Genomic DNA, 13,949 nt, shown 5'->3' with positions numbered 1-13,949 from the left:
AACACAATATTAATGATAATAATTTCTTACACAAAGTAAATAATATCATTAAATCAACCACTTGATATTTTGACAATTTATCTACACTACTTTTATAAATAAAATAGTGTTTAAACATTCTTAACATATTACTATGCTCATCAAAGTTCATATACTTGAACAATTTCTAAATCATGTATATATATGTCACCACATGTTAAATCTAACATATTCATATTTACTTAGATACACATGCATTTAGAACACTAAATATTTCATAATATGTCGACACTTATATGCATATTATTTCATGTTCAAATTAACATCAAATGGATTTCAAACAATAAATTTCATGCATATCAAAATTTACCATGCATATATTATCTACAACCACATGTAAATTTGACACAAACACATCACATATGAAATATTTATCCATAAATTTCCATAAGATATATTCATAAAAGAAATTTGTTTACCGTTCACCGTAGTCATGGATGAAAAGTATACTTTCATCTCTTCCAAAAACTGCAGCCATTAATCACAAGTAAATCATAAATGGAACCTAAAGATTGTTGGATCTTGTGTTGGGGGTCTGCTGCAATAACTTGACCAAAAAGATGATGAAGATGAATACGATGAAGTGTGCACATAAATTCCAAAGATTGTTGTATATCTTGATTGTTGGGAAGATGCCGATGCACATGAAACATGAAAAGTTTAATGGTTATGCATGTAAACTCAAAGCGGATGGGGTTGCCATACTAACCTTTAGGTTCGATTCGCCCCCACCAATAGCCGTATATTGGATGCAATAAGGAAAGATCGGTGAATCCCCTTCAGATACTATGAGTTCTTTGACGTGTATTGCACAACCACACCAAGCATATCTCCTAACGGTATTTTACAGATTTATGGTTCCAGCAATTCACTCATGCATTAGAGAATTAATGAATGATTTAGAGTAAGAGAATGATGGAGAATTACGTTGTTAATCTAACAAAATTCTGTCCAAAATTGTGTTGTTTTTGCTCTGTCAAACTAATGCCCAAATGACAAGCATTTATAATGCATTATATGACCCTTCATATGAGAGAAAACACCCCTTTGATTTGAAACAATGTTATGGTTCATTAAACATCCCTTTGTCAAAGGTTATAATCATATACACTTGAATCAATGTGAAGGTTCATGATAGGGCCAAACCGAAAGTGCACGGCCTATCGAAGTAATAGTAGTAAGTAAGAGTATCGCTCCGCTAGGGAGTTGTTCAACTTAATTAACTTTTTAAAGAATGATTAGAGGAGAGAAAGTTTAGTAAAGAGGAGTTTGATTGCTGAAGGTAAATAACAATATTAATAAAGAGCCTTAGGATTATTGGTTTGTCGTAATAACAAACTCTTCACTAGACAAGATTTAAACATCTAATTTCATGGTTTACACACTAATTTCTAAAGACCGGTTTCCCTTAAACCCCTCACCTTTCCGATGAAAGTCCGGTGAGAGTTTACTTCTAGTAACCAAGCCTATTTCGCCGACTTGATTACTAGAAGATGCATAGAGGATTGAAACTACTCTTTGTCTCAACAATTGCAAAGACTATTTCACTGTTTTGCAATTATTGTCTAGATTCACTTGTTCCAACATCAAGACTCCGCTCTCGCTTTATGAATTGATGTTTGGGATGATGGATTAACGATTATCAAACCCTCCGCTTTCGCTTCCACAGTTTGATAATTGTTAATCCACGTTAAGACGGTGAATCTAGATTAGAAATTAGGGTTACATAAAAATTAGGGTTTAAGCTTGGTTTGTTTAGGATTATGTCATTTAGACTCCCCAACAATCCTAAGACGAAGAAGTCTACTCACTCATGTTCATCGTAGACATGGGGGAAGAAGAGAGAAAATAACGGTAAAGTAAAATTGCAAGAAAGAAAGTAAAGAAATAAAGACTTTTATTGAAAATAGAAATATTCTAAGCAAAGTAAAGGGTGAATGTTTATGGTGGAGAGCTACTCTATTTATAGCTTTACAATTGACTTAGAAACTAAGCAACTAAAGGGATAAAACGGTAAAAGCCGCAACGGGGTAACTTGGGCCCGAAGAAAAAGCAAGCAAAACAGGTTCTGGAGACGGGCACGGCCGTGCCACATGTTGGCACGAGCCGTGCCAAGCTTCGACTGTGGGGGAACATATTTTTGTCCCGTATCTTCGTATTCTTGCGCTGTATTTGCTCCAGTCCTCTTTCTTTCGCTCCTAGGCACCTTCCACCATATATTCGTTCCTAAAATAAAATAAAAAGCAATTTAAAGTAAAATATTCTAAAAGGAAATAAAATGCAATAAAATCAAACTAAATCTTTAATAAAACTAAATTAAATAAAGCATTAAATTAGACTAATCTATGACTCATCAAACTCCGCCACACTTGAATCTTTGCTTGTCCTCAAGCAAAAGGCGATAGACATAGCAGCAACAAAAGATTTTTCATGGCAATATTAAGAACACATGTCTAAAAGGAAAGGCTTTGCTTCAAGTACACTAATTACAATTTCAAATACTTCTCATGAACCTATTCTACCCAACATCAAGTCTCAAGTGAGTGTGTGTGTGCAGTCCAACCCTTTTCTTGCCGCCGTATAAGACGGATATTATGAGGAATAGGTTCTATCCTTAGTGCTAAAGTAACCGAGAAAAGTCCTTTCTTCATTTCATATAAGAGTGATGGGAATTTAAGTTAAAATTAGATTAGATTAACAATTAAGCACAAGGGGCTGCAGATGCTTAGGGGCTATCTATCCTCGTAGGAAGTCTTCTCGGATGTAATTGTCCTTTCCCCCTAGATTCAAAATCACCCTAAGCAAGGCTGCAAAATTTTATTTGTTTCATCTCCGCGTAGGAAGTCTTTTTGGATGTAATTGTCCTTTCCCCTAGCATTGATGAATTTGTTTCACTTTAGGTTCAAATTAGGGAGTCACCACCACAATTAGGAAGTTAGGGATTGTCCCTTCCCCCACATGTTGGTGTTGTTCTCCCGCCCCAATTAAATTTTAACAATTAAGGATACAACAATTAAGAACATTTGATTAATTTCCGACACAAACTTATACTACTTTTACTCTTAAGACTTTAAAGGGTCTAAGTTAACACTAAAGATAGAACGTGTTCCTTAAAATACCTATTCATACATTTGCTCAAGGATTGCAACCGGGTGCTTTTCTCATTGGAGAATTTCACAATAAAACAAGACATGGGTATAGCAAGAACATAAGAAACACAAGAAACTACTTTCATGTACAAGAAGCAACCTTTAAAGAAGAGACAAAACAAAAAAAATTTATGCCATATTTTACATTAAAAACAAGCTACTAGTCATGCCTTTCACTATAAAAACAAAACAAAAGAATAAAGTTCAAGGGAGTTTGGGAACACTACGACTCTAGACACTTTATTAGGCCCCCCCCCCCCCCCCCCACACACACACACACACTTAAAGGAAGCATTGTCCTCAATGATTCAAAAGAAAAAGAAATTAAAAAGAAGAAGAAGAAGTAGAGGAAAAAGAAAGAAGGAGTAGAAGAAGAGTAGTAGAGAGAGAAGAGAGAAGGGAAGAGAGGAAGAGGAAAGCTCACAATTTATTGAGGTCCATAAGGAGGACCTTGGAGATTGAATTGGCGCATCATTCTTCGGAGCATTTCATTGTTTTCTTCCGACAAGCGGTTGCCCCTTTGGACATCATTTCTCAGCCCCAAAAGTTCTACACTTTGCCTTTGTTGCTCGGTGCTTATCCTCTCTACCTCGTTTCGCATCCATGCCCATCTTTCATCATCATTGAGATCTCCGGCATCATGGTCATGGTGCTCCTCCTCGTGGTGCAAGTTAGCACCCTCTCCTTCGTTATGTTGCTCATGTACCTGTTCATTATCAACATACAACCAATTCTCCTCCACGTCGGTGTTAGTCCGAGATGGGTTAGGAAGCAAAAATAGAATAGGTACATTGAGTTTAAGGGCATAATGCATGGGTGGATGATGTGTAATGAATTTCATAGAGATTAATGTCTCTATGTTAAGCCTATTGTTGCCCCGAATTTCATTTATCCCTTCCTCCTCGCTCACTCCAAACTTCCTAGCAATGAATGTGATAACACCCCCTACTATTATGTCGGCCTACAAGATTAGGCTTAGTTCCTATTGAAGCAAGGTAGTCAAGCATGTAAAAACAAGTATACACGGGATTATTAGTAAGCATAGCCCAAAGCATAAAGATTTCATCCGTCCTACATGTTCCTACTTCTTTCCTACCCCAAATGGTACAAGCCATTACTCTCTGAAGGTACCTAAGAACTGGGTTGTGGATGTTACTAGCCTTGTTGGATTGTGAAACATATTGGTTTCGACCGGTGATGCGTGCCCAAAAGCTAGCAGGGTTATAGTCTTCCGGCTTTAGAGCTTGATTCCAAGAGTCATGGATGAACCCCACATTTACGAAGCCCATTTCATTGCAAAAGTTTTCAAGGGACATCTCGTAATCAATATTCAAAAGCCGGAAGGAGACTCTATGGTCGGGGTCATCTAAATTCAACTTATCTTTCGTGAATTGGATAGAATTTAAAAACTCATAAGTAAAATTTTCATACCCCCTCATAGGACTAAGCATCTCACCCCATCCTAATCTATTCAGCAATTCAAAAGCATTGTCCCTAATCCCTAAGGTATTCATAGTATGAGAATGAGGGTACCTACAAGGATGCAAAGGTTTAGTGATAAGGATTTTGTACCTTTCTTTTTGGTTGTTATCCCTGAAGGTGATGCCATGATTCTTTGCCGGTGCCCTTTTCTTTGATGGTGGTCCTCCGGAAGATGTTGCCGGTTCCTTGCCACTTCTTCTTGAAGCCATTAGACCTTTGACCTTGGTTTGACTTTGGGGTTTTGGTGAAGGTTAGGGTTTTGATGATAATTTTAGTGGGAAAGGTTGGTTTTGGATTGGGGTTGATGTTTAAGTGAGTTTTATGGTTTTAGATGTGGATATTGGTTAAGGTTTTGTGGTTTTTGGGTTAGGGTTAATGGAGATAAGGGTTTGGTGAATTATGTGTTTGAGTGGGTGAAAGATGTTTTTAATTGGTGGTTTTTGTTTTGAATGAAGTTTAGAATTGATTGGGGGAAAGAATTGAGTGATTTGGTTAAGTTTTGAAGGAGATATGAAGGTTTGAAGATTTGAGGGTTATGGAGGTTTAGAGAGAGATTTAGAAGATGAAAGAGGGTTGTGGTTTGTGAATGAGGAAGAAGGAAGGAAAAAATTGAAGGTTATAAGGTATAGAAATCGAGCACGGCCGTGCCACCTATTGGCACGGGCCGTGCCATCTTCCCGACTTCATCCCCATTTTTTTCCTTAAAAACTTGGCACGGCCGTGCCATGCCTAGCACGGGTCGTGCCACCTCTCTCGGTCCCGGGGGCTTCGAATTCTTCAATTTCTTGATTTTTTTCGAACTACACTTGGACAATTACCTACAAAACAACCGAAAACAAAGAAAAACAAAACAAAAGCAATTAAATGCGTGGGTTGCCTCCCACGAAGCGCTCTTTTAATGTCATTAGCTTGACGGTTAGAAAGAGTCCTTAGAATGGATCAAAGATATCATATTGTGTAGATGACGCTATAAAACGTTCTTTCACAACATGATCGTTAAGCATGCAACAAGAGTAAAGAGCGGGACCCTTCATAACATTTTCCAACTCAAATCCTACCATCTTGTCACTCACTTGAAAGACTATCCTACCGTTCTTGACATCTATGAGAGCTCCCGCAAGTGGCTAGGAAGGGTCTACCTAGGATTATGGGGACGTCTTCGTCCTCCGCAATGTCAACGACTACAAAATCAGTTGGGATATATATCCCTTCTATCTTAACCGGCATGTCCTCGACAAATCCTACAAGTTTCATGGTAGAACGATCAGCTAGTTTTAATTCCATTTCGGTAGGTTTCAATTCAACTCTCCTATCCCTATCCTTTTAAGAAGAGACAAAGGCAGCAAACTAACACTAGCTCCTAAGTCACATAAGGCTTTGTTTACGGTTTCATTCCCAATTTCACATGGTATGGCAAAGCTACCTGGATATCTAAGCTTAGGGGGTGCTTCTTGAATGATTGCACTAGTGTCCTTAGCCAAAGCTATTGTCTCACTATACTCTATAGGCATTTTCTTTGAAAAAATTTCCTTTAAAAACTTGGCATATAGAGGCATCCTAGACAAAGCTTCATCAAAGGGAAGTTTAATGCAAATCTTCCTAAGTATGTTGACAAATTTTTCAAACTTACCCTCTAGTTTAAGCTTATCGGGATTTAAGGGGATGGAGTTTTGTTTTCTTCAAGCGGTTTTGCTTCTTCTATCACAATTTTATCACCTAAAGGCTTGACATTTTCTTTCCCAATGTTTTTAACCTTAGCAAAAGTTTCGCCTAACTTACTACCCCAAAAGATATGACATTAACTTGGGCTTTGGGATTGGCTTCGGTTTGACCAGAAAGACTCCGGTGTTTGGGAAGAGGTAGCCACTTGTTAGGCTATTTGAGCGATTTGAGTTTCAAGCATTTTAGAGTGAGTAGCAATAGAATCAACCTTGGTATTGAGCTTGGAAAGAGAATCATTCGTAAATCCGGTTTGGTTTTTAAGTTCTTGAAGTTGTTTGGTTTGGTTGGCAATAGAGTTTTCCAACAAAATTTCCAAATTGGATTTCGAGTGAATCTTTGGTTGTTTGCATAATCGGGTGGTGCTACTTGTCCCTAGGGATTTTGGTTTTTATAAAAATTTTGATTTTGTCTCATCCCTTGGTTGTATTGAGCATAATTCATTTGCTCAAGACCGTTAATAGCACTACCTAGTTGGCAATCAACACCGGCATGACCAGTTATACCACAAATTTCACAAGAAGGAGTAGAAGCAATTGATAGCACTAACATTGAGTTTTTCAAGTTTTTCAGTTAGTGTATCAATTTTAGAAGCAAGGTGGTCATAGTTAGAGACTTCGTACATACCTGCCTCCTTTTTGGAGGATGAAGAACTAGTGATGGCTCTCTCGTCGGTCCATTTGTAATGATTTTGAGCCATGTCTTCAATCGGGGCATACGCCTCCGTGTAGTTCTTGTTCATAAGTGCTCCACCTGCAGCCGCATCAACAGTACATCTTAGTGGTATAAGACAAGCCATTATAAAAAGTGTGGACTATAAGCCACTCCTCTAGGCCATGGTGGGGACAAAGTCTTAGCATTTCTTTGAAACGCTCCCACACATCATAGAGAGATTCCCCATCTTTTTGGTTGAACCGCGTGATTTGGTCTCTAAGTTTAGCGGTTTTAGATGGTGGAAAGAAACGGGCAAGGAATGCTTGCCTCATCCTGATCCCATGAAGTAATGGAATCGACTTCGAGGGAATGGAACCAAGCGCTACCTCTATCCCTTAAGGAAAAGGGAAAGAGATGAAGTCTTACGGCCTCTTGGTTCTCCTTCATGGTTCCACTAATTCGTAGGAAAACGAGAGATGTGAAGATTGGGATCCTCGGTGGGGGATCCCGAGAATTGGTTTTGCTGCACCAAGTTATGTAGGGCAGGCTTAATTTCAAAATTGTCATCCTCAACCGTTGGGTACACAATAACAGCTTGTGGCTCAGCCGTAGACGGCGTTGCATACTCTTTGAGAGTGCGATTGGCCATGATGCTATTATTTCGTGCGTCTCTCTTTCGTTTATGCAAATACCTTTCGATCTCGTTGATTACTACAACTCGATTTACGGTTTTTCGCATAAAAAATTGAGAACCCAAGAAGTTAACAATAACGGTAAAAATAAAAAGTTAAAAATAAAAATAAGAAAAAAAGAGAAAGAAGAAGAGAGAATTCTAATCACTAAGAAAAAGTTAATCAAATTAGTTAATTCCCGGCAACGGCGCCAAAAACTTGATAAGGCCAAACCGCAAGTGCACGACCTATCGAAGTAATAGTAGTAAGTAAGAGTATCGTTCCGCTAGGGAGTTGTTCAACTTAATTAACTTTTTAAAGAATGATTAGAGGAGAGAAAGTTTAGCAAAGAGGAGTTTGATTGCTGAAGGTAAATAACAATATTAATAAAGAGCCTTAGGATTATTGGTTTGTCGTAATAACAAACCCTTCACTAGACAAGACTTAAACATCTAATTTCATGGTTTACACACTAATTTCTAAAGACCGGTTTCCCTTAGCCCCTCACCTTTCCGATGAAAGTCCGGTGAGAGTTTACTTCTAGTAACCAAGCCTATTTCGCCGACTTGATTACTAGAAGATGCATAGAGGATTGAAACTACTCTTTGTCTCAATAATTGCAAAGACTATTTCACTGTTTTGCAATTATTGTCTAGATTCACTTGTTCCAACATCAAGACTCCGCTCTCGCTTTATGAATTGATGTTTGGGATGATGGATTAACGATTATCAAACCCTCCGCTTTCGCTTCCACAGTTTGATAATTGTTAATCCACGTTAAGACGGTGAATCTAGATTAGAAATTAGGGTTACATAGAAATTAGGGTTTAAGCTTGGTTTGTTTAGGATTATGTCATTTAGACTCCCCAACAATCCTAAGACGAAGAAGTCTACTCACTCATGTTCATCGTAGACATGGGGGAAGAAGAGAGAAAATAACAAGAAAGTAAAATTGCAAGAAAGAAAGTGAAGAAATAAAGACTTTTATTGAAAATAGAAATATTCTAAGCAAAGTAAAGGGTGAATGTTTATGGTGGAGAGCTACTCTATTTATAGCTTTACAATCGACTTAGAAACTAAGCAATTAAAGGGATAAAACAAGTAAAGCCGCAATAGGGTAACTTGGGCCCGAAGAAAAAGCAGCAAAACAGGTTCGGAGACGGGCACGGCCGTGCCACATGTTGGCACGGGCCGTGCCAAGCTTCGACTGTGGGGGAACATATTTTTGTCCCGTATCTTCGTATTCTTGCGCCGTATTTGCTCCGGTCCTCTTTCTTTCACTCCAAGGCACCTTCCACCATATATTCGTTCCTAAAATAAAATAAAAAGCAATTTAAAGTAAAATATTCTAAAAGGAAATAAAATGCAATAAAATTAAATTAAATCTTTAATAAAACTAAATTAAATAAAGCATTAAATTAGACTAATCTATGACTCATCAGTTCATTAAGCACCCCTTTGCCAAATGTTATAATCATATACATTAGAATCAATGCAAATGTTCATTAAGCATCCCTTTGCCAAAGGTTCCAATGTATATGAATGATTCCCATGAAGAGTTACAACTTTTGGTTCTAAAGTGATTCCATTATTTTGGAAATCACCAACAATTCTTAAAGAAGAGCGCTGTTTAGAAAAACCAAAATGAAGGCGGGGATTAAGTGACTACAAATAGGATGTGTGGAATTTTCAAGATATGTTGTTATTTAGGACTATAATTGTCTCTCCTGGTAAATAGATATGGTTCTGAATTTACCTTTTAATGATACTCCATGCCTGGACAAGACTTGAGAGATTCTTCTGAAAGGAATGAAGTAAAAATGCATGTTTGTGTACCAGAAGAAGCAGATGTGATTGATTTGTTAAGCTTGAGTGCAACCTTGTCCATGCCATGCCAAACATATATGGAATGGAAAAACAGTGCAATTCACATGAGAAAAGTACATAGGCTCTTAGAATGCTTACCAATATTTTCTCTATTGTGATCAGATATTAATAATTTCTTCATTTTTTTCTTATATAGTCGGTTCTGTATTTTGAAATGATTATTTATTCTGTAACTTACGAAAGAAAAAAACTTATAAATTTGTAAGTGTTATTAAGAAGTTACATATATTTTGTAATGTAAGGTTCTTATGTTGCACATGTCTTTCCTAGTGGGTAAGGTAAGGTCTATAGCTTTGTAATCAGATATTGTGATTATTCACTCCTATTAAGCTCTTTCTCAGAATCCAATAAAGAAATTTATGTTAGAAAAATAAGCCTCTCAGATATGGCATTTCTCTCAGTCACTACTTTAACAATTTTATTAATAAACTTTTTGGTGGTGTGATTTGTAAGTACATCTATTACGTTCCATCTTCAAACATGTCACATCGCGTTCGAGGTATTGTCTCGCTTTAGGTGTAAGCCTTCCACGGTTTTGCTCTTTTTGAAAGATGTTTTGGTGTATTTTATATAAACTATCTTTGGTCAATGTTCCATTTCATTCTCAAGTACGCCAAACCATCTTTTGAGGTATTGTCCACTTTAGGCCGATGAGTGAGCTTTCACAATTTTGTCTGTTATAAAAGCTGTCTCATCGGAATATTTCTTTGGTCTTGATTCCCAAGCAATATGTGATTTTTAAGGTGTACCAGAACAACATCTATTAGCGCTCGCTAAGCTAAAAGTCTCTGCTGACTTTGGTGAACCCCGAAGTCCAACTCACCTAAACTTTTTATTAAGAAAAAAGAAAAAGAATATATCTCTACACATATTCATAGCAAAAAAGATAAACATATACTTAAAGTTTTATTTCTTTCAGAAGAATATATGCTAAAAAGATAAATGTATCTTTTTTTTTTTTTTTGAGGTGAGATGTATCTCTACCAATAATATACTGTAATAATGACAGAATAGTGAATAACACTAAAATCATTTTTTAATAAATTATGAAAACTTATTGAAAATTTTCATAAAAATGAATGTAAACTGCATAATAATGTTACTCACACCCATCCAAAACGGCAGGTGAAATCTACAAAAATTAATAACCAGATTTGGTATTTAACCCAACTAACCCATTCATGTATGCTTTTCTTTATTTAAACAAGGAAATAACAAGTATTACATATCTCTAAAAAGAGCACTTGAATCATGTCACATATATCATTATAAGAGAAAAAAACTTTCCTTAGAACATAGATTCTCTTATATATTTTTTAAGATATCTTTTACAAAAAGCAGAATATAGTAGTCTTAGTTTCAAATGGAAGATAAAAATATACCAACTATGCTTGCAAAAAAGAATTAAATATACAGACATAGATACATATTCCATATTCTTACGTGGAGCTCTTAGTAATTAACATCAAACAAAGTGTAGAGTTGCGTGGAAACAACGTGTGTTTTTTCAAAATTGTGAAACAATAACTATAAGAATAGGTGAAATTTCAATTCCTTCAACTTTTTATGGTTCCAACAAGCATTCAATTTGGTCACCTTTGGATGATTTTATAGAAAGCCTTTGCAATTTTCAGTTGAGCAAGCACCAAGCAATAGTTATTACTACTTTTTTTTTTATTTCTTTCATGTCTCTGCTAACAAAATCTTGTGTGTTGCAAAGTTTCTTAGTTTGAATTTGGCTTGAAATGTTTTAATTCTTCTTCCTTTCTTGGAAAATTCCAAGATATTTTGCATGATTTTGGATTCCATCAATCATGGCCTTTGTTTTTTTTCCTATGATTCTTCCATACCCTTTGGCTTAACACATAAACAATTAAGTTGTTTATAATATGATATGATGTACTTATTATATTTTTGCCAATTTCAAATTGTTTTAGGGTGAATCAACATGAACAATGGTAGAAACAAGCATGATCAAGAATCTAGTGAGAGAGGTCTGTTTTCACATATAACAGGCTATCCAGCAGCACCACCTTATCCTCCTCCACCAGGATCTTACTCCTATCCCCCTCAAGGAGGTTATTATCCACCACAAACTGCTTATCCACCTCAAGGAGGTTATTATCCATCACAATATCCACCACATGCAGGAGGAGGGTATCCACCTTCCGGTTATCCTCATTCCGGATATCATCATCAACCATCTTATCATGCTCCACAATATGGCTATCCATATCCTTCTGGTACACTTGATCATCCCATTTTTTTATCGAGTATATTATATGATCATGAGTGAATTTGGATTATTGCTAGTTTTAAATATTATTAGGCGCGTCTGATTTGCGAAAAAAATTTCTGCTTTCTTTTATTGGGTTGTGTTGAAAAAAGTATTCCAATTATATAGCAGCTATTGCCTAGCAAAATTTAACAATCCAGTATTGTTATGTAATACATGATTTAGTATAAAGTGTTGTCAAATAGAGGCTACATCAGCGCTATAGCACTGTACATTGTAGCGTAGCAGAATTTGTACAAACTATGTGGATTTTCGTGCAATCAACAACATTGATCACAAAAATGGAAATTATAGCTAAATTTCTAGATCAATGTTTTTTGCTAATGGTTTTCATTCTCCTAATGTTTCTTGCATGTGTTATATTATGTACTCGAGCCATACTTGATATTACATCTTTGTTTTACAAACTAAACTCTTCTCGTACTTTAGAATGATTCTAATTTACTAATTTATTGTTGTTATAAAGGGCGTGGATCTGGTATAGGAGGATTGATCGCAGGGGCGGCAGCTGCATACGGTGCTCACCATCTGTCGCATGGACATGGAGGTTATCATCATGGTTATGGTTATGGTTATGGACATGGGAAGTATAAGCATGGAAAATTTGGCAAGCGTTGGAAGCATGGTAGGTTTGGTTTTGGGAAGTTTAAGCGTGGAAAATTTGGCAAGCGATGGAAGTGATGCAGGGGCAAATATGTTAAGTATGCAACTTTGAGCATGATCATAGATGCTGAATTTTTAGATTAATAATAATGTATGCTAATTGCTATTAGCAACGTAGTTTTGAATTTCAGTTGGATGTTTGCAATGAACAATTATTGTTCATTTGGCATTACAGTCTTTTGTTCAAACGTGTGTGGATGTTGTATGTATATGAAAGCCCTCAACTTTATTTAGGTCTCGTTTGGATTGTCTTATTTGAACTTACCATGAGATATCTTATGACATGTCTATAAACTATTTTCAGCTTATTTTCATAAACTTTATAGGATAGATTATAAAAACATCATATAACTTACATGAAAACTGTTTTGACTTTACCGTATCTGGTTGAATTGTGTCTTCATGTGTTGTCTTCGTTTCGCCATCCGCACGATGCGGCCGGGAGGGTTATGCAAAGTGTGCATGAGTTCATTTTCAGTTTCTTATTCGCCAAGTTTTAAGGGATGGGCGAATCTTATAAATAGAATGCACAAGTGAATAATGGTTAATAATGTCACCGTTATATGGTTGTAAAGGTGTCAAATCAACAAGAAGGCGTCGAGATCAACCAACGATAAGATCATGAGTTTAACTTTGTAATTCAAAGTTCATAGGACAAAGTTCAAATTCCAATTGAGATAGTTGTAAAATGGTGAATAATGTCACCGTTATTAACAATAATTCATCTTCTCCGATTTAAAAATATAGTGACATAAGTATATATCGTCTCGGTTGATCTACTTGAGAGTCGAAGGTCGACGGAAACCATCGTTTTGGTCTCTACTCGTCAAATATTTAATTAAAGTCAATATTTATTTTACGCTCGAAACATAACTATTTTGAATTTTGCCTTAGATAAACATAAAACAACAGAAAGCGGTACTTGTTAATTTGGTCTCTGTGGATACGATACTTTTTATACTAAAACCGACATAGCCGTACACTTGCGGCCCTGTCAAGTATGAATGTGCGGATGTGTGTGATTAGGGTGATGACAAAGTAGTTGGATGTTGAATAAAGAAACACAGAAAAATTAGGGTGATTCATAATGACGAAAATAATTAAGATTCAATATTAGCAAAAAGTTTTTTTTTGACAAATAGTAAAAATAATATAAAATATATTTATATTCATAACTTTTTATCGGAAAAATAGATTGTTCGTCTTGATATCTAAAATAATAAATGGGATAATCGTCCTTGAAAGAAACAAGCGCTTTTATTCATGGGGTTTTAGTGATAATCAATCAACATGTTATAATGCTTTCCTTTGTCATCATTTTCTAAATTAGGGCAACAAGTTTCCTCTCATTGATAACAGAAATGATTGCAAAACTTGAAATGCATTCCA

General features: G+C 36.1%; 1 protein-coding gene and 1 non-coding gene across 4 annotated transcripts; both read left to right on the top strand.

The window, feature by feature from the left end:
• The first annotated feature begins 7,220 nt into the window (after positions 1-7,220).
• On the top strand, positions 7,221-7,327 carry LOC146896801 (small nucleolar RNA R71). The gene has a single exon (XR_015024321.1). It is a non-coding gene; the product is annotated as a small nucleolar RNA R71 (small nucleolar RNA).
• Positions 7,328-10,828: 3,501 nt separating this feature from the next.
• LOC146896800 (uncharacterized) lies at positions 10,829-12,865 on the top strand. Of its 3 annotated transcripts, none has more exons than XM_085734691.1 (3): positions 10,829-11,140; positions 11,539-11,844; positions 12,364-12,865. In XM_085734691.1, exons 2-3 carry the CDS (start codon positions 11,550-11,552, stop codon positions 12,576-12,578), a joined length of 510 nt encoding a protein of 169 aa, XP_085590817.1. In that variant the 5' UTR covers positions 10,829-11,140; positions 11,539-11,549; the 3' UTR covers positions 12,579-12,865. The 3 variants fall into 3 exon arrangements, with proteins under 3 accessions (XP_085590817.1, XP_085590816.1, XP_085590815.1); XM_085734690.1 differs by having other exon boundaries at positions 11,099-11,234; XM_085734689.1 differs by having other exon boundaries at positions 11,130-11,256.
• Positions 12,866-13,949: the final 1,084 nt, after the last annotated feature.

The sequence above is a fragment of the Medicago sativa genome, chromosome 8, assembly GCF_051527215.1.
Source record: "Medicago sativa cultivar Bolivia chromosome 8, Bolivia_mono, whole genome shotgun sequence".
Taxonomy (NCBI): Eukaryota; Viridiplantae; Streptophyta; class Magnoliopsida; order Fabales; family Fabaceae; genus Medicago; species Medicago sativa.
This window is presented reverse-complemented; position numbering and strand designations above follow the sequence as displayed.

What these genes read in the sequence shown, in the direction of transcription:
- LOC146896800 (XM_085734691.1), top strand. Translation starts at nt 11,550, where the DNA reads ATGAACAATGGTAGAAACAAGCATGATCAAGAATCTAGTGAGAGAGGT. An exon ending in TGGCTATCCATATCCTTCTG is followed by an intron (nt 11,845 to 12,363) that starts GTACACTTGATC and finishes GTTGTTATAAAG; the next exon opens with GGCGTGGATCTGGTATAGGA.